The 27,949-nt window shown below is 40.8% G+C and overlaps 2 protein-coding genes across 4 annotated transcripts in view; one reads left to right on the top strand and one right to left on the bottom strand.

Moving 5' to 3' along the window:
- Positions 1-27,949, top strand: part of MBL (mannose-binding lectin) — a 274,988-nt gene that overhangs the window by 15,181 nt on the left and 231,858 nt on the right. The window contains exon 2 of the transcript XR_011809996.1: positions 22,713-22,801. The gene's annotated coding sequence lies outside the window, so the exon portion shown is untranslated. The remainder of the gene's footprint in view (positions 1-22,712; positions 22,802-27,949) is intronic.
- Positions 1-27,949, bottom strand: part of RASGEF1A (RasGEF domain family member 1A) — a 158,957-nt gene that overhangs the window by 39,382 nt on the left and 91,626 nt on the right. The window contains exon 2 of one of the 3 annotated variants that reach the window (XM_027460017.3): positions 8,393-8,507. The exons of 1 other annotated variant lie outside the window; for it this stretch is intronic. In XM_027460017.3, coding sequence (XP_027315818.1) covers positions 8,393-8,434 — 42 coding nt within the window. In that variant the 5' untranslated portion in view covers positions 8,435-8,507. Of the gene's footprint in view, positions 1-7,135; positions 7,300-8,392; positions 8,508-27,949 lie in introns of those variants that run through there. One more of the 3 variants, XM_027460018.3, reaches the window with a different exon arrangement.

Genomic DNA, 27,949 nt, shown 5'->3' with positions numbered 1-27,949 from the left:
AGGTGTGGTACTGCCGCACAGGAAGGTCCTTGCTTACACCAATCCAAAACTTGGGCTCTGCCAGCCTTTGCCTTCTGTTCTGCTGCTGCAGAGATCAATTAGTCAGGGGTCAGAGCATTCACCAGTGACCGTGGTGCCGAACAGAGCTGCTCAGTGAGCGCACAGTGAGAGCTGGGCTCGCTGCTGCAGGGGCACAGGGCCACGAGCAAGGCCGGGCCTGGAGGCCGCAGGACCCTCACGTCCCAGGGTGCGCCTGCTTGTGGCCTCTGCTGCCTTCCCCTCCGCCGGCCTCAGCACCCTGACAGAGGACGTGGTTGTCAGGTTGTTGCTGCGTGCTGAGGAAGTACCAAGTGGCTAGGGCAAGCTCCAATACCCAGAAAGTCTCTGAGATGTTATCTTTGTGCAGTGGTAGCTGAAGCTCTCAGTCCTGCCCTCGGCCCGCTGACAAGTCGCCCTTCCCTTCAGTGCAAGCTCCCTGTTAAGACAGGAGCTGTGAGCGGCTTTCACAGGGCGGCTCTGAGTCACGGTGCTGGAAGGTGCTGAGCAGATGCAATGCCTGTCAATTTGCCATGATTAATTACCAAAGAGATCTGCCTCGTGCAGATTCTCCCCTTTCATACGCTCAAGGACTGCCCAACTTCTTTGTTTGCTTTTTACTGTCTCATCCACAATTAAAATGTGAGGATTCTGCTTTTGTACAGATCTGTCTAAATTAAGAGATGATTATTTATTGGTTTAGGCTACACAAATCAAATTTGATGTTCTCATTCAAAGCAGAGACTCTTTTCTCCTGGGTGTCATTAGTCTACAGAAAAAGCCATCACACTCTAATATAATTCCTGAACCATTATTTACGCTATTGTTTTGCAGGAGGCAAAGTTTTATTTGCTTCTAGTCTGTTCTTTAAACTTCAGCTATTTATTTACTGTGCATCCTTACTCTTCTGTGAAGACCTTTAGAGATGCAATATGTGGAGCTGCTCCTTCCCTGTCCCAACTACCCCCTCCCTATGAACAGCACAGACTTGCTCTTCTCATTGCAAATGAACATCAAAGCGAGCCGTATGTGTTACTCCGTACTATCTCTGCAGGCATTGTCAGCACATGAGGTAAATAATGCTACCCGAGATGCATTATGGCTGTTCTTCCAGATTATTCTCAAAAAATCCAGTTTGGCTAAAACAATTGTATGTGTTACCGAGAGACTTGTTTTACAAGGTTAAAGCTTCAGTTGCTCTGCACTATAAGGCCGTCTGCGTCTTGCATAACAAATGAGCGGCGTTCATTCCCGTTATTGCTTGGTGGCAGGAACAGCAATGGGATGCCCGCTGTTGATGGTTAACATGTAGTCTCTGAAAGCAAATTAAATTTTGGCCAGACTATTCCTAGCATGTGTTTTCCTAACTTCTTGCCCTTTAGTGGATAAATCGTATTGGGTTTGTGTTTTGTGAATTGTTTTTATTACATTTTAAGGCCTGTTTCTCGTTTTAAAAAGAATTAAAACTTGTATCAGAAAATCAGATTTATTTTCAGCGTTTCAAATCTGGTATTTTTCACTGTCAGTTTCCTAGCCCATTTCCTTCCTCAAGAGACTTAAATATATGAACTTCTAAATACGGAGATGTGCTTTTTCTTTCCTTCTCCTGTTTCTTTCCTTTTCAAGGGATATTTTAGTGCCCATGAGGCTGGAACTCTGGAGATTTCAAGTCTCTTTCATCCTCCAAAGTGTCAGCACTTTCAAAGAAGTGGATTCCTGTACACTTCTTTTCATGTGCTCTGCTGTACTCTTTAAACTTGACTTGCAAGCTCTCTGCAGGTGAGAAGGGAGCGCAGGCAGGGGACACGTTTACACCTTGGACTGTGTGTGGCAGAAATGGTCACCGGGGAGCGGAGGGCATCCCACACAAGTGAGCTGCTCGTAGTCCAGAAGAATGACATTGCTTTTTGCATCTCCACCCTCTTTTTTCTGGCTTCCTTCTGAAGTATGCTAGTAGCAAATTGCTGCAGCGGACTGCCAGCTGAGTTGTAGGGTGCCTTAGCTTTCTGTTATTGTAGCGGAAAGCCCTGTTAGAAACTGTCAGACAGAACCAACTACGTCAAGTCCATTTCTGGTTTAGTCTGTGATCTACAAACCCGAACTGCAAGAGCTATCAGTCTGCCTTCAGCTAACATTTCTCATTCCTGGGATGCAGACCCCCAGCTGGCAGGAGCAGCTCTGTCAAGGCTGTGTGCATGGTTCCAGCCTGACCTGCCCATGCAGACCAGCAGAGGGGTGGGCAAGGAGCAGGGATAGATCCTGCTCTCGTAACCAGACCCAGCAGTGGTGATGAGGAGGCCAGAGACTGATAGGGAAGGAATGGAATTAAGAATGGGACACAAGACAGCGTGTCCAGGTTAGCATGGAGAAGAGGATGAGGCAGGGAGAGAGGAACATGCTGTGAGGGGAACCGCAGGAGAGATGGATGAGCTGGGGAAGGGTTGTGTGTAAGGAGCGGGTGTAGAAAGGATGGAGAGGATGATGAAGTAGGTCATTTAAACCTTGTCAGAACTTTTTCTCTCTACCCACGCATTGGCCTGGTTCTTTCTCAGAGGAGATAAAGGTGCTTCCCATGTCAGTATAAATGATGAGTTTCAAGACAGTGTTCTCTTAGATTGTGTATCTATTCTGCGCAAAAATAAATGACTGTTTAAAATGTACAACAAAAAAATGTTAAAATTATGTATTTTATCAAGGGATGGTCACTTTTCTTTTGGTCTACACTCAGAAAATTTTTAATGTGTAACTTTTAAGGGCTGTGGTTGCTGTACTACTTTTGTTTAAAAGCAAGGGCAAAAGTGTAAGTGGAACACGTTTAGTATAATTAGAGAATGTTGTCTGACAACTCTGGAGAGGATCTTCTGAACATATTTCTTTGGGACGTAACCTGTACCCTTTCGAGGAAAACTCTAAATCTGGCTGAAACCACCCTGCAAAGTTTTCAGCCCTTAAAGTGGAAAAAATTGACCACCTATCTGTCACCAGGCAATTCTTAGAAGTTTGGTTCTTTCATATTCTTAGGGTGCAAACCATAGTTTGAGGATGCGAAGGCTTTCACAGAATCTTAATTGAGGTCTGCACAGTAATAATAGGCAAAATTCTGCAAAGCAGTTGTTTGAGCTTCTTTTAGATTTAATATTAATTTAATATTAATATAAAAAAATCTAGGATTTTATTAAGAAAAGTTATGCTCCTTCTTTCTGAGTGAAAAAAAGTATGACCAGGTTAAGAACAGGGCAAAACAATTTCCTAGACTTAATTTTGAAGAAAGTTTAACAGTTTTGAAAAGGATCAAAATAGCAACCTGAAACATATACTGTCACAGGTACATTGAGGTTGCAAAGTTTTAAGTAGAGGAAAATTCCAGGTTTCTTTTTTCTCTTGATTTTTTTTTTTCCCCCCACTCCCATGGAAATAAAATAAATGCAGGATCTAGCTGTAACACCCTGTTATGTAAATCATAACAGTGCACGGCTTGGTCTGCTTCATGTTGCTGCATCCTTCAGAGCATGCAGAAGCTGCTCTGGACAGTGGTGGTCTGCAGCAGGCTGCCTGTCAGCTAGTCTCGGGCTCTGTTGCAGGGCACGATGGGTGTACTGCAATTTCCCTGCTGCAGATAGGAATGTTTATTTTACTTACAGGGTGCTAACTATTTAGCTGTGGTATTTGGTAGAGCAGTATGAAGATAATGAGAAGGGGAACACTTGGACAGAGGAAAAAAGAAACCATCGTGGCGCTGTCAGAGGAGTGGGTGCTACATGTGGGAGGTAAAGGCGTGGGGAAAAGGGATGACATTTACTGAACTTATTGCTCAGGCTCCTTGTAGTTCAGATGTGCCTGCCGATGGTATTTATAAGGGTAACCCCCATGTGAAAGGGAAGAAAAAATGATCTCATGCTTAAAAAGGAAAAATAAAAAAACTCTCTCTGGTGTCCATGCTGTCCAAAACATGAAGCATATTTAGCAATTCAAAGTAGTCCTTTGTGCCTTCTGAACTGTCAAATCTGCCACATACAAAGGCTACATCAATGAAAGGGCGTGTGTTACATTGGAAATATTTAATGGCAGTAAGTAAAGCCTGTTGAAAACATGAGAACAGACATAAGGGTGCTTAGCTGTGTGCTGCTGTGCTTGACTGGGTGCCGCACAGCTCAGCTGCACAATTCTCCAAGCTGAAACATCACCAGCTATGCTGCGTGCAGTATAATAGCTACAACTGAACATCCTGTAGAAGACAGATGATACACTATAAAGCTCCACAGAGAGAACACCTACTGCTTTTTATTTGCTTTTTAAAAGTTTGGTGGTCAAAATGATCTATGCAGCACTTTGTTATTAATATTTACTCCAGTGAATGAAGTAAAAATATTTAGTGTGTTCTTCTGATGCTATGAAGCTCCCAAAAGCTAACTACTGTGAATGAGATGATAACATAATATTTAGTTGTCTAGTTGGGGATTAATGGATTAGGATGCATAGTTAGTAAAAATCAGCACGTGTCACACCGATGTCAGTCCCATGAGCTGTAACCATCTTGAACATCTCTGTTGTTCTAGTAGTTTTCAATTCTGTTTCCCACTCCACAGAATTTCCCTAGAGATGCGATGGGTCAGCAGCAGGCCAAAGATGGGCTTCAGACCTAATCTAATCAATATTGTGACAAATGTAATGAAAGCAGCTGTGTCACCTTGGAATCCCAGTGCATTTTATCAGCTCTGCTCTTAATGGGATGTGACAGCGAGGTTGATCTGTGCCTCCTTAGGACAGGAGAGAAGTTGTGCAAGGGCTTGTGCGAGGATGGCTTTGTCACAAAAGGGTAATCCGTCTCCATTTGGATCGCAGCTAAAGGTTGAAACTAAAGGTCCTTACCTACGCCTCAAACATCAAATAGTTATTTTAGTTACCTTCATTTTCATGTGAACAGCTTGTTTCATTTAGCTCCTCTAACTTGTCGTCTGTATTAGGAGAGCTGGTAAGGTTGTGAAATTGGCTTCATGACTTAGAAAGCAGTAGTCACTGGCCTCATATGTATTCCAGGCAGAGCACTTTAACTTTGGTCCTGTGTAATGGCTCTTTATTTTATTGTGAATTGCCTCTTTTTGCTATCACATGCAATTAGATTACTTGTTCCACTAGTTGCTCATAAATTTAGCTGCCTGGTTTCTTCCCTTTGCTACTTTGGTCACCTTCAGTGATGCATTCTGGTGTGCAATCTCAAAAGCTTGTGTTTTTCTAGTTTTGAGATGATGTCTTTGCTAAAGATTCACTCTCTGTGCTCAGGGTTTTATATATTGTCATAAAATCTGACCATTTCTACCTTCAATTCTAATCAGGCTAGTATCTCTACCCTGCTGGGTCTGCCGAGCCCCTTCATATTTCGGCTCCTGTTGTCTGTTGTCTTTATGTTTTTTCTGTTCTTACGTGTTGTCCACATACTGTGATGCTCCTGTACCAGGTTATTCTCAAGGTGTTTGGTTGCTCTGCCCCTTTAGCCTTAACTTTCTACTGCAGGATGAATGGCAATTAGTGTCAAAATGGTCTTGTGTAGAAATCTTGTGAGCTTGTAGTTTGGATATCTACAGGCCTGCAGATCAATTACTATCATAGCTATTACTGTTGGTCAAGAAGCTCTCATATCTTGTTCCTTTCCCCTGGGGAGATGACCTTTAAAGTATCTTGTGAAAATTTACCATTCTTTTCTACACATTATATTTTAACATGAAAAATAATTTTGCTTGTCCTTTAACTTGAGATTCAGAAACAGCTTACTCTTATTTTCAATTACTGAAGTTTTCTGTACAAGGATTTCCATAAATTACCTTGACGTGTAAATAGTGGAGCAAAGCTGCCTTATACTTTTTACTAATCCTGCAATTATGTTGCTGTAGAGCCTTTTACTTTCCTTAATATGAAACTAAACCCTCTTCTCACCTACTCCTTTACACAACCAGTGCAATAAGAATTACGGACATGACAGCTAAATCCAGCTTTTAAATCCCAGGCATAGTAGCTATTAGTATTGCTGCTCACTGTTTCTGTCTAATAAGCTATAAGCAGTACAATATCTTATTAGTTAATTTGAAAATCATTTCTCAAGGGATTGCATGGCTTATGTGCATCAGGTCCCTACCAATCCACTTAAAGCTTAAATTCACCAGACTGAGAAACTCTGTGCGGGACCTTGCTGGCTGCAGCAGAACCATCCCTCCCCTGTAAAGCACTAGGATAGCATTTTCAATCTAGCAGAAGTTGTACTGGACCACTTCTGTCCCCTGAACAACATCTTCTGGGGATGGTGATTCTCACATCTGAAAATAAGAGCTCTCACTTTCCAATTGTTTTCATTTTATTGTGCCAAAACCTGCTATGCCTTGGTCTGAAGGAAAATATTTATTTGGTTGTACAAGCTGACAGAAGGATTACTTTGTTGCTTGCTGTTGCCCTTCATTTGTTTAATTAATTAATTAACCAGAGGAAAAAAATGGGGCTGAGAATGAAATCTTTGTCCCAGCATACCGAACTCTTACTTGAATATCTGAATCCTACTGGCTGATGCTCTGGGTCTGGGATGGGCGGACCCCCGAAGGCAAATTGAAGCACCCCCGGGAGCTGAACACCCCTTGAAGTACCTGCCTGTGCAATGCTGACCCACCACACTCAGTGAACGTCTGTTCACACCACTCCTTCTGTCTTTTCTGGTATCCCACACTGGCAGCAAGAGGAAGAAATACTTATGTACCACAGTAGCACAAAATATCAACCGCTGTTTTTTTTCTCCACAGCAATATTGCACAAAGCCAACACCACAGAATCCTTACAGATTCCCTTCACCAAGGGTCCCTTCTGACCCAAATGATTCAATGATTATATACAATCTAAGCATAATGTAACACACAAAACCACCAGTAAATATACAAACTGCATCACATTTAAAATGTACTTTCCCTTTACCATCATATTAAACACCCATGCGTGGCTAGCCACCCAAGAGCTCGCTGCCATCCCTGCAGGAGCAGGATCTGCTCTCACCCTCGTTTGCCCAGAGACATGTGTGTCCCCTGAAAGAGGAGCTGGAGGTATGGTGCTGTGCTGAACTTACCGGGGTCGGCAGGAGCATCTCTGCTCACAGCTGGGTCTCTGTGGGTGCCCAAGGCCCTCCCTGCCGTGCCGCCACTCCGCGTCCCCTCCGCGCTCAGGCGGAGTGTGCTGGCGGCTGTGGCGGGTGCTGTGGTTTCCATGCCAGTTATACCCCAGGAAAACTGAAAGTGCTGCTGAGGGTTGCGCACGAGAGGAAACTCTGACAGCCCCAGCCTTCCACTACGTAGGTGTCATGTGCTGCAGCTGCTGGTGGCTGGGCTGGGAACTTCCATGCCGGCCTCAGCCTCCCTTGAACTCCAGCCAAGCCACAACTGCTCTACTATCTGCCCTGCACATAGGTCCGTAGGAGTTCATGTGCTGGGTAGGGCAGAGTTTCGATGTGGTCAAGGAGAGGAATAAGGTTTGGGGCAGGAATTTCTGTTTGTCCCACTGCTTGTATCATTGCTGCTAGAATCTCTCTGGCTTTGGTTTGGCTTGGTGTGATTTTAGAGCAACATTTCCCAGATGTTTCAATTTGATTATCTTTAGGGGGAACACATAAAATTCCTACACATGTATCTGGCAATTAGTTGCAGTGTTTCCCATGGAAATCTGGCAGCTAGGAACCAACACTCTAGAACTGAGCTTGTTGGGATTTTTTTTTTCTTCAAAATGAATTTTCAGTTGACCACTCGTTGTACTTAATTTTTGCCCAGTAATATCCGCAGTATTCCAAGTACTTTTCAGAAGCTCAGTTAACTCATACAGAAACAATACTAGATGTACTTTGATGGAAACCTGAATGGGTTTCCTACATGGTATCGTATCTTTGCTAAATAAAATAACAACGAAGAGTGAATTCTCTGTATACACATATGTCCACAGTTTGAATTATTGCAAGAAGAGGCAAAGCAGAAAACAGCAAAAGGAATTTTCTATAGAGGTGATGCTAGTTGGTAGTTAATGAAGATGGCATGCTATTGGCTTTGTTGTTGTTGTTTGTGTTGGATTTTGTATAGAGATATAGAAATAAGTATGTAGAAATAAGGAAAATGGGGAAACTGTGAAATTGTCATAGGAAATGAGGAAGAAGGTCCAAAGGTGATTGCTGAAGAGGATGGCATAATTTATGGAATTGGATGGAATTACTGAAGTGTAAGACTGCCCAGTATGACTTCTGAACAAAATAAATCTCTAACTAGAAATTAGCCTATGCTAGTGCTTTCACATATGAAAGAAACTTTTACATAAAAATCATAAGAAGTAAAATAATACTTACTTTGCATTTCTTTACAGCAGCATTGCACAGTGGTTCTGCCATCCAGCCTTTCCCAGTGAGTGGACTTCCAGCTATTTCACTCTATGATTTTTGTCATGTGTCTTGCCTCCTTCCCCTTAAAATGAGGGGTGCAATGGATTACTATTCAGAACAGACTGTTATTTTAAACTGAAAATGCATTATAGAATCAGAATAAGATCTGATGTGTAGCTTTAAAGAGGTGAGGTTCATAAGAAGGAGGAAATAGCACAAATTCTGGTACAGCAAAAAAAGCAGAATTTTAGATACTAGGTGTGAGGTGAAGAGAAATAGGAAATGAATTGGGAGCATGTTTGGGGTAAAACAAATGCCTCCCACTGTCCCTGGAAAAAAAAAAACACCACCACCACCAAAACACACTAGTCTTGTAATAGTCCTTGAAAAACATTATCTAGAATAATATCAATAATATTTACATTGTTAAATTGGTTATAAAAGTATGTGCTGAAAAGCGTTTAACAAAAGCTGTGGAATTTAGAATTCTGTTCCTTAGCACAGTTATGGTGTTAGAAGAATTATAAATCTTTCTTCTTGAGAAGTACTATGGCAGCACAAAGGGAAGTGACAGCACAATCATATCTCATCAGAATGATGGATAAATCATTAACTATATATATTTTTAATATCTGCTAAACTGTCTTCAATGTGACATAAAAATAAAGATACAAAGAAACTGGCAACCATTCTCTTGGCACCTAAGATAAAATGTACTGAAGAGAATCCAAATTTGAGTACACAATATACAGAGATAATTTGCCACAGGCCAATTTTGTAACAGAATCCCATAGGCTTTTAGCAGGACTTAAGTTTTCTTGAACTTGAAGTTGTGATTCTGAGTTGGGTGCTGTTGTTTGTGGCTTTTTATTTTATTTTTTTTTCCTCAAAATGAAATTAAAATAGCTTAGCTTTAAGAAAGTCATGATGAAAGGGGTGAAAAAAGCTCAATTTACTTCTGTGTCAGAGTAATCTCAGCTTTTTTGCCTTGTTTTTAGGGATAACCTTTTCTTTTGTTCTCTCCTGATCCAAATAACTGACAGGTACTGAATTGCTGTGGCTGAAAAATTAAAATTTCCCTTCTTAAGGAAGCACAGCTAGGAAAATGTGTTTTAAAGTCATTTATTTTTAAAGTAGGGCACAAACTGGTTGTGCCTATAGCTGCAACCACTGGAAAGGGAGATTGAGGCCGCTGTCAGACAATCCCTGCTGTGCCTACAATGTGCCTGTTGTACGCGTGGTCCTTACTGGTACTGAGTGCGCATTTGCTTATATTAATATAAGGGTTTAATGCTGTGGTAGTGACTTGGCAGCCATAAGAAACTAGGGACAAAATCTTCATACGCTTGCACCTTCAAGCCTGAATGTTTCACAGTGGTTCGATGTCACCGGTTAATTTTGCTTTCAGGTAGTACTTGTTTGACCTCCTTTACTTCAAACCAACTTTTGCAAAACTTCTAGGGCTCCTGTGGTCTCAATTTTGGCAATTTTAATCTAAAGTAACTCTCTGTTTTCGAAACAAAATATTATTTCTTTGATTGTCATTATCCAAACATAAGGAAATACAGGAAGTAAGCAAGTAATTAGAAAAATGCAATTTTGAGTTGGACGTAATATATTGTTCTGTTACTATTATATGATGCAAGGCTTCTCCTTGTTAAAAAGATCAATACAAAAATGCTTCTCCAATTCCATGCTAACAGCTCCAGATTTTGCCTGAAATTGAAGTGAAAATGTTGTTTTGATCGCAGTACTTAAAAATAAAATAAAACAAAAATCAATGAATAGCTATGTTCCTGGTTTGGAAGAGCTCCTCTAAGGACTTTGGGGACAAGGATGACTCCATACAGGTAACTGAGAGCTCTGCTGGCAGGCCTCTTTAAGCCCTGCTGCAGAAGCTGTCAAAACCTAATACAGTAAGAGCACACGTTTGTATTTAGGTTGCAATATTAGTAAACACAGTTTCTGGGAAACCAGCTATGTTTGTGCAGTTTCCTTTTCAAGATTTCTTGTTCAGTAAAGCCTGCAGTGCCATAATGCCACATGTACGGACTTCCCAAGGAAGGGCAGCTCTTGCTTTTCCTTCATACTTATGAGGATACAAAAAGCCTAGAGAAGGACCTATTGCCTGAGAATCAGAGAAAATCTCATAACACCATAGCTTAAATGGGATCCACGTGAAGTTCCTGACCTTCAGCACTAGCGAGATGTGACCTGCTGTAGTTGCTGAGTTATGAACTGTGTGCGTGTGTGGCTGTGATCCACGCTTGCTCTGTCTTTCCTTACCCTACTTCTCACAACCACATCTCACCCCTAAAAACACTGGATGGGCTCGGTTTTGAAGGAAGCTGGATTGCCCATATAGGGTTAAGCCAGGCTGTGGCTTCAAAAAACGCAGGCAGCCAGCTTCCCTTTTTGTAAAGAGAGCAATTTCCTGCCAGCCCCATACTGCAGTACAGCCCTGCGCAGAGCATGGAAACCCCCATCCCCCTCAGTGCTATGTAGTGGAACCTACAGCAAGTGTAAAAACACAACAAACGGTGTGTCTATTTTTGGAGAAGTGGGAAACTGCTGTGGGAGTGAAAATTTCTCTTTTTTTTTTTCTTCGTCATCCTCCCACTTACTTGAATATAGTTGTTTGGGGGAAAGGACCAAAAAAAAAAAAAAGAAAAAAAAAAAAAAAAGAGAAGCTAATAAAGCCCCAAAGAAATTGCTGAATTTTGGGGGATGTTTTTGAAGAACTGAAGATCATACTTGGTATTAGACAACAGCGATGTCTCTTATGCTCCATCTTCCTTCCTGAGATATTATGATGGCAAGATAAAAAAATAATTTCCCAAATACAGTTTTTAAATGAACTAGTGCTGTTTATTGCTGAGAGTAGACAGTTGTGATTTTTCCTAATATAAAAGACCCATATATGTTGCAGGTTTAAAATTAGAAGAGCTTTACTTCCCAAGAAAGCCGCTAGTCGTTGCACATGTTTGAACAAAAGAGGTGCCTTATGGAGGCAGGTTGTGATTAATGTGTCAAGTTGTGATCACAGAGATAGCCTTTGTTTGTCATTGGAGGTGACTGCCTTTGGGAGGAGACACTTCTTTTTCCCTCTGTTCTCATGTGCGAAGGTCGGCTCCAAGTGCTTGGCGGCAGAGTCCCTGTCTGAGCATCACTCTTGCAGTTTGGTTTTGATGGAGTGTTATCTTTAAGCAGTGTCAAGGCCACAACAACATAAGAATATAGATTTCATTTCACTCCTTTGTACCTGCATAGTGTCTGTATTTTGATTTATAGTTCGTTATGCTGATAAAAGTTGTCTTGGTGTCACCTCATGCTCAGTACCCGTTTGTTATTGTCACTCAGTACCATTGACTCTGCTGTTAGCAAAATGGAAAGAAGGTAAAGCTTTACAAAGGGATGGGGAATCCACAGAGCTTAACAGTTTTGTGATCCATAATATCTGAGGGCGATGAGTAGCTGGCTAGCAAAAGATACATAGTTTGATGTGTAGGAAGCTGTCATCGTGTGGGTTCTTGGAAAGTCCACCATCAGGTTGAAGGACAGAGTGGTCACAGTTGGCTGGCTGCTACTGCGGAAGCCAGTGATCCTTCAGAGTCTACAGCCTCCTCTGTGATGGAGTTGCTGTGTTTGTAATGGGTATGTGCTATTGCACAAACGAGAGCTGAACCTGTTTTCTGACTGTCAGATGCCCATGGCACCAGCACCAGCAATGGGAGTGGTGGCAGGAGCAGAGCAGCAGAGCACCTGTGGACAGGAGCATGCCCTGCTGGTGGCTGCTGCTGTGTACAGCTGCCAGCAGCTGCAAGGAGCCCAAGGGAAAGTCTGAGCATGTGTGGTTCAAAAAGGTCCAGATACATATAGGCCTGTACCTAGAGCAGGAGAATTTTATTGTGGCTGGGCTGAACTGTGCCACTCCTTGTACACATGGGGCTTGTTTCACAGCAGCCTGCCTACAGGAGCACGGTCTGATACGGGGTGGGCAGCAACACAGCCTGCAGAAAGTGGTGGCTGCTCTGTTCTTCTACTGCTCCACCATTGCTGTAAAATACAGCTGCCAGGACTGCAGGAACAGTGCTTTTACTTCGCATTACTTGATGTTGAAACTTGTATCTTATTTTGAAAGCCAGCTTGGGAGAGTTAAAAGTGAAAGAGAACAGTCATGCTTTTTCAATATGCAGGAATTTTAGTATCTTCTATTTCAAATGATTAATTTAGTAGAGAAGATTTTGAGGAATGTTTGTCATCTCCTCTGAACTATTTCTTGTACATGATGAATAAAACTGTTCCCTTTCAGTTTTATTTAAAGTAGGAAAGAGGAAGCACTCTAAAAAAGGCCCAGAATATCATCACTTGATGTCTGATTTGTGGCTTTCCAAAGATTATCTTTGATTACCCAATGTAACTTCTTGTTTCAGAGAGAGTTTTGGTGAGAAAGAGAAATTTTGAGCTTGAAACCAGCATCTGTGTTTGAAAGAAAGCCTCTTTGTTACTTCTGATAACCACGATAATGGGATCTAAACTAAGGTTGGCTGTGTTTGTAATAAGTACAGAACATACACTAAGGCACGTAAGCACACTGACAGTTTATATATATATACTGGTACTATAAACCTGATTACAGCAGTGTAATCTTGAGAGTGTCTGAAGATGTAAATTGGGACCGAGATCAGATTCTGGATCCCTTTGAGGAATGGGATAGGCCAGTGTGGTTGTGTGTCAGCTTCCTTCTCTCTGCTTTGGTACGTGTATGGCTACACTGGCACTGACTTTTTTTTTTTTTCTCTGAAAAAATCTTGGAGTATGTAATACATATATACATGTATATGTATATTTCTGTTTTTTAGTAACAATTCCATTTTCATCCACATCCTAATGAACATTTGATTTCATTTTCACTTCAAAAAGTGGAAATGGGCACTTGATTGGTAAGGTTGTGCTATACCTTACCGTTTCACCATGTAGGAGTCATTGCGATGTTGAATATGGGGGTTAAATTACTTGTACTAAGTCTGCTGATTTTTTTGTTTAAAGAGATTTCTATTTGCAAAACAGAAGTGGAACTTCTGGCCATAGAATTGCTGTGCACTTTTAGGAAATAAGCTATTTACTGGGGATTTCCTTGGTGAAGCGGATTGCCTGGCACAGGCTCAACGTTTGCAAGATTTGAGCCAAATTTTCAGCGGACACTATCTTCATTTTTGATCATCTTTCTTAGCACAAATATTTATACTCAGATCTCACTGGAAGATTATTTTCCTACAAAAACAGGTGTCATAACCGGTGAATCACTTCAGATTTGCATTCATGACAAACCATCATTTGTCTACTACTAAACACTATCTGGTTGAAAAGTTGTCTTAAAACGAATTGGACTTCTTTGCTTTGTGTTATTGTAAGGGCAGTGTTTGAGTTGATTGGTATTGAGATAGCTCCCTGTAGCCTGCCTGTTCAAAGGGAGCCATCAGTGTATGACCTGATGTTTTCAGCTACTCCCCATGGCCTCAGTCTTGTGCTTTTGATGTCCCCCACTGTGTCCCAAAATAGAATGAGGATCCTCAGAAGAGCTTGAGGCCTCAGGCGGTCACCTCATGTGACCGAAGCAGAAGCTGCAGAAAAAACAGCTATCCCTAATTCTTAAAGGAAATGCCCAGCAACTCAGCTAAAAAAAAAAAAAAAAATCCAGCTTGGAAAATACCAAAAGATTTCTCACACAAATCTTCAGCATTTTTCTTGCTTACAGGCAGCTCCAAACTCTTTGCTGGCAAAGTGGTTCCTACAGTAACCATATGGGAGTTGTTACAAAAGGTGTTTGAAAGTGATCATGTGAAAGGTGAACAGGTTTGAGAAGCAGACTTTATTCCAAGAAAAAAGGCAATTTGAGCTGGAGAGATGGAATACTTCTTGGAAAAAGAGGATGGCTGGTGTTGCAGCCAGGGTGCTTCATGGGATTTAGGTGAAAAGGAAGTGAAGAAAAGCTTGGGCTTGGCATGTGCCGTGTAGCCACAAAACGCCTGACAGAAATTAGGAGTTTGAAATTCTCTGCTAATAAAACATTGCCCTTTTGGTAATACAGACATACAAAATAAGCATGGATACTCCAGGATCTGGGCTGAGGGCCAGCAGGCGGTGACCTTGGCTTCTGGAATGAATGGCGGTGTTGTTGGTTTGCTCAGTGACATGTCGTTTTCTTGGTAGATGCAAAAGGCCGCTCTGTGGAAAATTGACTTGAATTAATAAGTTAAGCTTGCTGTGACTAATGGGACCAAAGAAATGAACAAACCAGCCCTGCTGCAGCTTGGTCACCATGTCACATCACTCTGTAGAAAACATTCAGGGAAGGCTCAGCCAGAAGCTCCTGCCAGGTTCTTGTCTTACAGCTGCGTGTTGTGTAGAGGCAAAAGCCTATGGCTCATTTGTCAGGGTGAGGTGGTAAAGGTAACGTTAGACACTTGGCTTCAGAATACCAGTGGGTTCGTTTTATTGATCATATCCTTTCTTTCCCAAGCATTTGCTTGAGTGTGTTTTCCTTTGTTACATAATACTGGGTAGAGGCATCCTTGGCTTTTCACAAGTTTCTGGATGGAGATGTCAAGATGTCAGAACAGAGCAGGATGGTGGGAGAAGACCACTGCTAGCATGCTTTAGCAAGGTGCGAGCAGTGTTTCTTATCAGAGGCTCCCCAGGCAGTATCGGTATCGGCAGGAGACTTGCTGTCTGCAGCAGTGATGAAGCCCTGAGCTGTGGTTTGCTGGCCAGGGGCCGTGTGGCATTCTGCTCTCCCATGGCTGCAAGTGTGGAGAGGCGTGATGGGAGTGTTAGTGGGTGAAAATGTGTGTTCCTGATTATGTGAGAAGTTAGTTCAGATGATGATTTTGTTCTCGTCTGGCTTCCAAATATGTGAATTGCTTTAAGAGGGAATGAAACTGATGATAAAGGCTGGCAGTGGTTGCTATCTGAAGACTGATTGGAGACATTTGTTAGGAGGATGTTGTTTTCAGTTGCTTGGGGGTGAGCACCTGTATTAAAACAAACCAAATGCAGGTGACAGTGGTGTTATCCACTATGAAGTACTCTGCCTGCAATCCTGTTTCCCAGAGAAGAACACTGTGCTCAGAGCATCATGGTTAACACAGAGGGGTTTTTTCCTTGCCAAAAGCCCAGGCCACCTCTCCTTCTTTGAATAGTTTAAGTGTCCCACACCACTGTGGTGTTTCATTTATTTATTTTTTAACAGTGAGTGTTTGGCTGTGCTCCAGTGTTTTGGGTGTGGGCATCACACACAGAGAAAAGCAGAAAGAATAGAAAACTCTGTCCCACCCTATTGCCTTTCCTTTAAGCAACTCTTCACCTCTCCACCCTCTTTTCCTCATAGCTGGTGGGCGACAGGGTAGCTGGTGATCTGATGCTGATTGTTGCTGAGCCTTTCTCACTACTGAAATGTCTCCATTCTAGTTTACAGTTTGAAAAAAATGTCTGCATCTATTTATTGGAAAAAATGTCTCACATATTAAGCACTTTCTGTGACGAGCAAAAAAGTTGCCCTTGGTGATTAAAGAAATGACAGTCATCCCCACAGGGACACGGGAAAAAATAAATAAATTCACAACTGTGTGCTGCATCTGACCCTAGAGGAAAAGACCTGCAATTTTGACTCCCTTGTCCTCTGTTGCAGCCAGCAACAACACTGTTAGAAGTTCTGTGCTTTTAGGATTCCCCACAGTGCCAAGTAAAATCTTCTTGGGTTTTTGGAGTGTGTTTGGATTACACTGCTTTGAAACCCAGTGTTGGCATTTAGCTGAAACTTAACCTGGTCAACTAATTCTGGTGGCCAGAATGAGCCGATGTGCGTAGTGCTGGAGACTGCCCTGGTCCCTGGAAAGTGTCAGGGGCTAAAGGCAGAGCCAGGTGAAGAACCCAGCTTCCACGACACCTGGTCCTGTGACCCATTCAGCCCATTTGCTGGTACCAAAACACCAGGAAACCCAGAGCAAAAGTATCTTGTTTGGCCTTTTATCACTGGTTTGAAGGTACATGTGGGTGAACTCTTCTCCATGCAGCTTTCCAGTAGAGATAGCACTAGTTTGTACAAAAGAAATCATTCCAGGTACCTCTTTGCTTGCACTGAATACAAAGGAGGCTTCATAAAGGAAAATAAAATAAAGAGGTCTAGTAAAGATAATTCATAATTAATCATAACCCTATGAAAGTGAGTTCGGTTTTCTTCTAGATAGTTAACATAAGCATATGATCTCCTGTGGAAAGTCTGATTAGTCTGTATTTAACAAGCCTAATGCAATTCCATCTACTGAGGTCAGTGCCAGAGTGCCAAAATATTTTCCAATACATTTATGAGTATTAAGTCCTTCCTTATTATCATTTGCAAATCCTAAATATATCTCAGCTGATTTGGAAGGCAGGTAATTATATTCTTTTTTATTTTATTTTTTTCAGTATCTGAACAAGAATTTTTCCCTGGATTACTGGATGTTAAAATTGAATTACTAGCAGGGTTTTTTCCTCTTTTTATTTTTATTTATTTGTAATTTCTCTGATTACTGTAGCATGTAGGGATACTAGCAGTGGTTGTTCTCTTAATATCAGGGGTAGAACTTATGTGATTTTTTTTTTTCTGAATTATCTTATCACTGTGCATGCTTTTCTTGACAAGAATGTTCCATAGTTCAGATTAGATATTCACAGATTAAATATGTTTTTCATTTTGACTTCCGAATTATAGAGATAATCTCACTAAGTTGTTTTAATTTCCAAGTAGGTAGGAGACTGTCCGCCTTTACAACTATTTTGTGCAATGAAGGCTTTCAGGAGAGGGGTTTGTTTTACTTACTGGAAGAGCATCACAGGAATGGGGCCTGGAAGAGACCTGAGGTCTCTTAAAAGTGAGGTCTCTCACTTAAAATTCACCAAAGATAAGGTGCCCAATATCCTTGGTGCATAGTTTTGCAATGGTTCTTGAAAGGTTTTAATGAAGGAGTGAGGGATTTCTATCATGAACCCTTCTGTTTTCTGCTTTGTGTGTGTGTTGTAAACAAAACAGTCATGGTGTTTGCCTCTAGGATGTCTTCCAGTATTTTTCATTTCTCTTGCTTTTTCCTGGGCACTTCCTGGGTTTTGTAGTTTGGAGCTCACATTTGGGCACTTTTCCAGCTGGAGAGATGCCAGTATTGAAACTAGTGGAATCATTGCTGCCATTGCTTGCATATAACATTCCTCTCATCTCTTAATTTTATTTTATTTTTTTGGTTTTATTTTTAGCAGTCGCACTGAGTCACATTATTGGCTCCTATCATGATTCACTGCACCTCCTGCCTAATGAGTTCTCCTGGTTGTGTTAGTGCATTTGCTCGCAGTTCTCCACTCATCGTGCACATGTCTAATCTGAATTTTGTCCTGTTATTTTGAAGTTCTGGTTTGTTAGGAACACTTTGAATTTTAATGCCTTCTTCCTGAGTACATCTCCACCCACTCTAGTAACTTTCCCAAGTTTCTCATGTGTCGTTGATGCCGCTGACAGTGGTTTTAATGGACTCCTGAACACACTGGGCAGCACACAGCACAGCCCCCGTACTGTCCCACTGGACACAGCTTGCTAATAGGGCAACCAGACACTGATCACTGTGGCTCCATTAGGATTTTCCAGCTGATTGTGCATCCTGCTTATGGTCATTCCCTGCAGAGAAAACTTTCTCTGGCTCCATTTAAGAATGCCCTCTGTGACAGACCAAATAGCTTTAACCTAGTTAAGATGTGTCACTCTGACTGCTCCATCCTAGCCACCAGGCCAGTTATCTTGTCAAGGAAGGAAATTAGATTGCTTTGACGTGATCTGTTCTTGACAAGTTCGTGTGGGCTATTTCTCATGGGTTTTTGTGCTCTAAGAGCTTACAGATTGATTTTCTTCCTGGGTCTGCAGGAGCATTACAATTAATGTCCTTGTATTTAACACAGGGAGTCCTTCCCATTTACACCTCCTAAAATACTGCGCTTGTCTTTATCCAGTAATTGAGCGTCTCCCCATCTATGCGCCGCGATGCTTACAAAACAGAACTTTACAGAGTTGGCACAAATGGAAAACTAATTACGTGTCTATTCTCATGAGCTTCTCATCTGAATACTGCAGCTATTAGAGGATTAATTAGCTTGAACAAACGTTAGATGTTTACAGCTAACAGATATTTCAGCTTTACATCATGCACAATACTATTATGCTAAACTTGGTGTGATTTTTGTCCACAAATTTCAGCAACAACTAATCCTTGGTACAATACGGCTAGTTTCCAGGAAACCTTTTGCTGGTTTTGCACCAACAAATTAACTGCCCTGCTTCAAATAGACACTTGAGCCCTTTCAACAACTCCTGAAAGTAGCAGGCCTGCAATCCACCTTAGCAGCAGTTGCTCAAATATGTCTGCATATCTTTAACAAAAGCAGTTAACGGCCAAAACTGGCACTGATCCATTTGCACTCCTCCAACCTAAAGAAACGGAAAAAATAGAGCAAACCAGGGGTGTAACTGAAGTGTCAAAATCCAGGGGGATCCCCCTTTTCCATAGTTGCATCGTATAGGCAAAGCATTTGTTGCTGTATCTGACATCCTTTTGCAGATCTTTACAAAATATGTGTGTAACCATTTAAAATTTCCTTGATGTCAAAGAGATTATTCACGAGCTTAGCATTAAGCATACTTCCAAGAAGTTACACGACTGCAAGTATTGCTTCCAGCAAATCTCTCTTTTTTTTTTTTTTTTTTTTTTTTTCTGAGCATTATCACAAATTTAACTGATGGCATTTGAGAAAGAAAACTTCTCTGACTCTCTTTGCTACCCACTCATGGTTTCCTGTTTCTTGGGCTGGTACGCCTTCTTCTTGCTTGCCGTTACACTCACCCACAGTCTTTAACCCTCAAAATCTCAGTGTCCATCTATCTCAGGGCTACAGGTTATGACAAAAGATCCTTTGGCTGCATTAGTTCTAGTAAAACTATTAAGGTATTCTCTGGATGTAAACTGGTTGGGTTATGTTTGCAGAAAAAAAAATCATGTGTCATTTAGTGTCAACTCTATTTTAGAATTGAATTTGTAGAGGGTAGCCATCAGCTGTCTTCCTAGCACCTTACAAGCCAGCTGTGAAAAACCCTGTCCTGAATACAGACAAGTACAATTAATCATTGAGATTGTGTATTTTTAAGGAGTCCTTGTCAGCCAAGGAGACATGATCTCTTGTTTCCAGAGGGGAAGCTGTTTATGTTGAATATTGAAGCATAAGCACTTAGTCACATGGTCTGAACTTGGGTAGACCTGTGCGGTGTCAAGAGTTGGACTTGATGATCCTTAAGGGTCCCTTCCAACTCAGGATATTCTATGATTCTATGATTCTATGATAACAGCAAAGCATCTGATTCAGAAAAAATGAGCAAGTAATTCTAATCTTTCATCTCTTGGGTTTAGATTTGGATCTCCTTTTGAAGCTGGTAGGGGGATTTCTATTGATATCAAGGGAAACTTCATCAGGTGTCTCATGAACAGATCCTGTTAATAGTCACAAATTTAGCAGGATTGTTGTGCGCTGAATAAAGTTCACGTAAACGCCATCAGCCTATGCTAAGTGGGGTAATCCTTGGCCTGTTTGTGTGATTTAAACACAGACAATCTCTGTTCTGTTATAAGGGTTTTTCCATGTAGGGATAATGACCAGAGCCATTAACAACAGACGTGTGATGACTTGTTTGCAGAGATTTTATAACATCATTCCAAAATCTAGAGAGCAGAGGAAGCTTTCTAGGGTACTAATACATTTTTAGTGTTAACAGGAAAAAAATGGATCATTAATTGGAGTACTCTGAAAATAATGATGAGCTTGCTAGGAACCAAAAATACCACTGTGCGTTATTCCCCACCATGTTTATGGATGAGTACTTCACCATACGTACTATGCAAGGTAGGGGAGCCTGTGGAAGCTGGCAGAGATACTACATAAAATACTGTGCATAAAGAGAGGTATTTTGTGCTTGGTGTTGCAAATAAGCTTGTGTCTTTCAGAGATTGCAAATTCCCACTCTAACCTTTTGGAGCATTGCTTTAGTTCACACTTAATCAATTCTAAGTATAACTTTCCATATGTTCAGATCTAGATTTATTTCTTTATGTGATAAAGCTTTTTGTAATTATACAGTTAAATGTCTCTCCTTTTTTGTCAGCTTAGAAAAGAAGCGTTATTTCTTTGGAGATAGTTGCAATCTAATTTGACTGCATTTATTTCAATGTTCTTCTCCATGGAAATTGCCATTATATTTTATTTCAGAAAAGTTTATTTGACAGTTTGGAATTTTTAGCTTGCTAAATCAACTGTAAACCTTAATCACTGTGTGCTGTAGTAATGATGATCTTTAAAGGTAAAAGCAATTAGCTCATAAACAGATTTTTAATTTATTTTTCAATTAACTCTTTGATTTGGCTCACCATGATTTCTTGATTTATTTATCAATCATTTTTCATGATTTATTTATTTATGGTACAAAGCCATGATAATATTTTTCTTGGTCACCTTTGGCAATTCTGATGCTTTGGAATTGTAAATAATGTGCTGAGGAAATCAAAAGGAAGAAGTCATTGATGAGATTGTTCATACTTCAGAAAGCAGGAGGTGGCATGAATATATTAATTCTCTCACTTAGATCCCTATTCGCAAACACATCTTAAGCATTGCCGTCCATTGGGTTTATAACTATACAGTTCTGACCTGGGATACCAGGTTTATCCAAACTAGTATGAAGGTGGCCAGTTCATCTTAACAGATGGTAAGGGTACCGTGACAACTTAGCGCTCTGGGATCTGAGAGTTAGAAAGGACTTTGAAGAGGCGTGCTGTTGTTAAAGTACTGCCATTGCTGTTGAGCAAAATGTGCAAGGTTTTGGTTCTTTTTGCTTCTTTAATACTCTGTTAGAACTTGTGGCAGAATAATAATTCAAAATAACACTGCTGTGAACTATAAAGTAGTGCCTCCATGCCAATAGCACCAGCTAGTATTGTCTTACTCCTGGTCTTTTCCAGTCAAGCAGAGACTGACTGGCCCCTTGAATACAGAAGATTAATTATTGTTAGTAATAGGTTGGTGTAACAGCCTTGCTTGTTCTGTGAAAATTGTATGGATATTGATTTGCGTATATATATGCATATGTACTTGCGTTATTTAATTTAAAAAATAGTGTTTTTATTTTTTGTTTGTTTGTTTGTTTTAGTCTGTGTAGTGCTTGCAATAATCTCATTTAGATTACTTAATTGTACTTCAGTGGTTTTGCATGTGAGATGCTGGTGGTGATTAGGATGTGTGTGGGGGGAAGAGAGGCTGCAATAGCTACTGAAAATATAACTTGAGATGAGCATACCAGCAGCTGTGGAAATATCTAGCAGTAAGTTAATTCTCTAGGACTAGGCACAGCTCGAGCACTAGAAATATCCCACAGCCTGTGGTTGACTTGCTCTTTGCCAGCTCTTTGCCAGCAGCCCCATGGCTGTGCTTCGGGAGGACAGGCTACACACCTGTCCGTCAAGCTCAGTGGTGGTGCAGGCTGGGGAGAACAAAGAGGTACATAGCAGGGCAGGATAAGAGCGGTCTCTGAAGCTGATCTTATTTGCCTTTTGAGGACTGTTATGCTGTGGGGCTGTAGTGGTCTCTGACTGTAAGGTTTCTGTCACATAGATATGACGTTGAATACATGTAACCATTTTTCTCTGCTAGACACTACAATGCAAATGATCAAGCAATGATTTTCCAAATGGTACAGAGAAAAACATCTGGATCCAGAATTCGAGCTGCAGCTTATTGTATTTCTCTTGAAGGAATGTTAATTTTCTTATTATTCCTGTGTCTGCCTTTGGTGGATGTTTACCAAGTGGCTCTTGTTTGTTGCTGTTTCCCTGGTCTTCTAACCCAAAGTCCAAACCCTGTGCCTTTAGCATATATCCTACTATAGAGACTCAGTCACTTTGCTTTGCTCTTCTGTGTATTTCATTAGGAAAGCTTAAAAACAAACATAACAACCCACAAACCAACGCATACTTTTAGCTTGCAATGTATCAAGAACAAGTGCTCTGAGAGCATTTTGGTTCTGTAAAACATATTGCTACCATACCTATTTTGATGTTTTGTAACAAGCAATGAATGGTAGATGTTGCTTAAAATGCTTTGAGCTGCTCTTGATAACTGTCCCAAGGAATAAAAGGAGTGAAAGCATTCTCATTTATTTTTACAGTTCCTGTTCTGGGGAATGCCAAGGGAGAAACCCTCACTGCTGAGTTGCCTGCACACCTAACAGGCCTCCGGTTAGAGCTGCTTCACAAGGTAAGTGCGCTTCCCACTCTTCTTCTGCACCTGATGCCGTGGGGTGGGCAGGAGGAGTAAGGAAGAATAGCCCTGTGTTCAGCCTGCCAAGAGGGAGGATGAGCCCTGGGGCACAGCTTGCAGCAGTTACAACTCAGATGCCTGACCTGGAATATCTGCATGATTTTTCAGATCTATTCAGTGTTCATTGTCGTCACTCAATATTGCGAGAAAGTTGTCTGATTTTTGATCATTTGGTTAGCTTCCTACAGACTTTGTATATTGACATGGATGGGTGAAAACTGTGATCTGTGCTGGGAACTGATGTGGAAAGAAGGGACAAAATACACAGCGGGAAAGTAGTGGGATTTAGTGATGTATCTCAAATCCCCGCTTGCCTGAGAGTTTGGTACAGTCCCTATATGTGTAAATCTTGATGTGACTTTTGGTGCAATAAGAATGCAGTCTGGAAATGTAGGCAAAAAATATTGGTATTTCCAGTTCTATCCTAATGTTCCATTCAGTTTTTAATCCTCAACATTTTTGTCTAGATGCTCCCAGTTATATCAGTGCATTTCACAGATATGCACAATAATTTTAGGGGATTATTGGCTTGCTTTTCCAGCTCCCTTTCTCACTTGTTAACTGTCTCTGCAAAGATATTTTATTTGGAAACTTATGAAAGTAAAATATCCGACTTTGCTGTTACTGAAGTCTGATTTTTGGCTGCCTAGTAGAGTTGGCTGTAGTATGAAGCATATTTTTCCTTCAGCTCAGACTGATGAATTAGGCATTATAGCTTAGTAAATTAAAAGAAGCTAAGAAATGCAGTTTGATTCAAACTAATGCAACTATTTTCAAATAAAAAAAAATCTGGCTGCCATTTTGCACTTAAAACAAGAAAATATTAGATTGTTTACCAGTAAGGCAGTTTTACTTTCTGGGTTGGAAAGCCTATTTGCTGTCTGACATTGATTTCTATGTGCCTTTTCTGTCTGAGGAGACTGGGTTTGGGAGTAATGGGTTCAGTCGTCCATGGGTGGAGAGGTGTCCCTATCATCACGGGCAGGAGGAGACCTTTGCTCATAGTCTCGGCAGAGAGGCCACAAGTAACGCTGCGTAGACCCAGAATATCCCCTGCCAACTTAGAGGTGATCCTTTCAGGCCAGTGGGAGGGCAGCATGTGTAAGGGAAATGTGCCCTTGGGATGCCTGTGCTGCGTCTGTCATTCAGATAAACAGGCTGCTTTACTCCCAGGAGCCATCAGTTTGTCGTTCTCTACGCATATTAAAATTCATCTTGAAATACAACAACAAATATTCTTATCAGCTCTGGAAAATTCCACAGGTGTGAAAGAGAGAGAAGTGCAAGAACATTTGATATGTTCTGTTCTTATTAAAAGATGTCATAGAACCACTTCTGATAATTTTATGTAATGCCTTTACAAATGAAAATTTGTAGCTAATGCAAAATAAACACTGACAGGGAACCTCACAGTGATTTTTGGTGTTCCTTGCTTCACAAAGGCATTCTACAAGCTCGTCTAAAAGGATTTTGTACAGAGCTGATAAGAATGTATTCTGTAAATGCTCTCCTACTGAAAACAACATTATAGTTAGGTTTTATTAATTAAGAATTTCCCATAAACAACACTATCTGTGGTTTTAATACTGAGACCTGTGAGGGGAGCCATAAAACTAGTTACATGATGACATTGTGGATAGTTTAACCCCCTTTTGTCTGGAGCTTTTAGAGGCAGCGTAGCTGGATGATAATGCCAATTATTATAAATGGTTTGCAATTTGAAGGAGCTGTGTTTTGCCAAGTTGTGTGAGTATGTAGTGAAAACATAATGCACTAGTTCAACCGAGTGCTGCTCTGTGTATAATTTTAGCCTGGCAAATCATTATATTGTGCTAAAAGCTTGCTACAACCTTACTGTTGTAAAGCTTTAACAGTGACTGTAGGCCTCCACCTCCATTAAGTCAAATGCCATTATAAATGCATCTCTAATGACATGTGTTTTGCTGTGGACCAGGAAATGCTTTCCCCCCACCAAGCATTTCATTTTGACATGGAGGGCAGTCCACAGTAAATAAAAGTTATTTGAATTAGTACAACATGGGAGATGCTCAAAAATCTGTAACAGAGTCTTCCCTGTTACTCCCAACACCACTGCTTTGCCTGGAAACCTTACGGATTCATTCACTGAACTCAGAACCATCTGGCAGTGATAAAGCATACCACATACCCTGCAACTTGCACACAAAGCAGTAATTGGAAATGAGAGATAATGCGGAAGTCATAAATCTCAAAAGCAACACCATCAGCTGAACATCTACATAAAATTACTGACTGCATCTGTGTTTCAGCTTTCTGTTGTTTTCTGTCATATAATTTGTTCTTTTGAAAATAAATGAAAAATGGAGAGGTGTAAAATAGGTGTTAGACCTAATACTGTGTGTGTAAATACATAAAAGCCGAATGAAAACAGGTGCTCACAGAAACTTTCTCTTTGCAAAGTGATCTATCTAAAAATAGCTGCAGCAGAGTACAATAAGTACAATAACACATGGAGCTTGATGCTTCACTTGTGATAACTTCATAGTCAAGAGAACCGCTTGTGACGCGTGCAGCTGTAACTCTTAGTGTCAGGGCGTATTGGAAAACCGCTTCAACCAGCCACAGGAGGCAGCACATCGACAGCGAACTGCTGAAGGTCATGCACTGCTCCTGGTAATGGATGCTCTCAGGTAGATCAAACGGTAGCTATTCCTGGCGCACTTACTCCTCTCAGAGCTTCATTAAATCATTGCAAAAGTGTTTTCCTGCAAAATATGGGATGCCATCCATTCATTCACTGCAAGGGGAAAAGGTCTATTTCAGGTAGGCATGAGAGGCACTGATAGCCAATTTACCAGCACCGCTTGGGGGACCTGCATAGGAAATGAGGACCGGTTCAAAATGTCAAGATATTTTAAAGTACCAAAGGAACAAATAGTTCATTTAGAAGCTGAAGCAGGAAACATGGGTTAGCAGCCAGAAGCAAGCACTCTGCTTCTCCAGTTGCCCAAATCCTTATAGAAGTTGGACATCGAGGATCGAGGATCACGGAAATACTGGGCAATAATTTGGCTGAGGTGACCACCTCATGGCACAAAAACGTTATGGCTATAGGCAATGTATTAGTTATAATAGGATTGGGTTTTTATGGCTCTGAAATGCAGCATAGCATAAGGCAGTCCTAGGAAACACACCTGCTGGGAAACCAGCAACTTACATGCAGCCTGTTTGGCATCTGCTGCTGTTCTGTACTTTGAGATAATCAGGAATTTAGAAAAAGGCTAATTTTTCCTGCAAGCCAGATTAACCTAATAAACTAGCTCCTCTTTGGTTTAAAATCTTTAGCTGACTGGTTTTGTTCAAGATAAGGAGTAAAATTTAAGCCATATAAAAAGGCAAATATGTTAGCCATAGTGCTTGACTGTCTTATTTCTGAAATACTTTAAATTATGTAGATTATTTAGTCATCAAGAAAGCAAACCAACCAAAAACCACATTAAGGTCTCCATGTTACGGCAAAGTTTCATTAGGACTTGAGCCTCATTACTCTCTTCCTAATAACCTCAGCTAAAGCTGTGCTCTAGGTACTCTAATTTATTCTTGAAAATGATTTTTTTCCTGCATCTAAAAATAGAATAATAGAAAGGAAGGCTTCTTTCTCCCCAGGAGTTTACCTACTGCAATACTATACACTGAGGAAGATCAGATTTATCTGCAAATTTCCTGGTGGATATTTTTGGAACTATTTTCAAATACTAAGAAAGTACTGTATTAAGAAAGGTTGTTGAACATTTTCATTTAACTCAGGGCTGCTTTTTTGTTTTGTTTTGTTTTGTTTTGTTTTTTTTCAAGGAGCCTCTTCCCATTGCTCACTCTTCTTCCCCCTTTATAATGTCCAGTGGTGAGTTCATTTCTGTATTGTGCAAAGCTTGCACTCTGTTGTCTGACCAAGACTTTGTGAATACCTGTCGTGATTGAGTGATACAGTAAGTCAACAGTTTCACAATATTTAACCCCAGTGCTTCTTGCTGCAAATTCTTCACAGCCTCCTTTTTCTTCCCTTTCCCAACCCCCAGTGTGCATGGTCACTGAGAACAATTAATACTGTAGATTGCATGGAAATTTTTTACTTATTGGAAAATGAGGATCAGTGCTCTTTAAACAAAATAATCAAGCTGCATTTCTTAAAACATTGTTTCATTTCTGCTTGCCTGTTCTGGGCACCTCACATTGTCTACATCCTTTCCGATGGGAAGAACTTCAGTTGAGCCCAGTATCCCATTTGAACATACTAAAAAGAAAGGCATAATTACCTCTCCTATCTTGCGTACAGCATATAATATTCCTTTTATTACCTCCCAGAATGGCTTTTTTTTTTTTTTTTTTTTTTTTTTGTGCAGTGTTATATAACTGACTCAACTGTGATTCATATTAGCACTGATATTTTTCAGCAGTGCTGCTGTGTAGGCTGACAACTCTGCAAATCTTAATTCTCTACATTTTAAAAATGGATGCTACATTCTGTCCTTTAATCCAATTAATCACATTTACTTAGCACTCTCCACAACCCAAATTTGCAGATCTCAGTAACTTCTTTGTCCACTCCTTTGAGAATTGTAGGATAAATAACTTCAAGTCTTCCTGGCTTCAGTCTTATCTATGTCTTCAGGATAGACTCTGAGTCACATTTTTTTCTGTGTTAGTTTTGCTCTTGACCCCTTGTTAAGTTGGCCACAGTAAACCTTTTTCAGCACTTGTATAGTGATTACTTTAGTTTTTTAAAGAAGCCATCAGTTTTATGACTGCCCAGCAGTAATAATCCCCTTAACAGAAACAGTGTTTGTTAAAGCAGCCCCCAGGGCACAAACATCACTCATAACACTGTATTCCGCAAAGTTATTTTTGGAGAGGGCTTTTCAAGCTCTGTGTTATTGCTCTAGACAGTGCTAGTTACTGGTGTTATGGGCATATTTATTTATTATTCATTTTTAACCACAGGGTTTTGGACAGGTTTTTAAAAAAATTGCTGTATGGGTCTTCAGCCCCAGTGATTTGTTAAGCAATTTATGGCTTGTGATGGGAACGTTTGGAGGCTTTTAAAAATAT

This window comes from Anas platyrhynchos, chromosome 6, assembly GCF_047663525.1.
Source record: "Anas platyrhynchos isolate ZD024472 breed Pekin duck chromosome 6, IASCAAS_PekinDuck_T2T, whole genome shotgun sequence".
Taxonomy (NCBI): Eukaryota; Metazoa; Chordata; class Aves; order Anseriformes; family Anatidae; genus Anas; species Anas platyrhynchos.
This window is presented reverse-complemented; position numbering and strand designations above follow the sequence as displayed.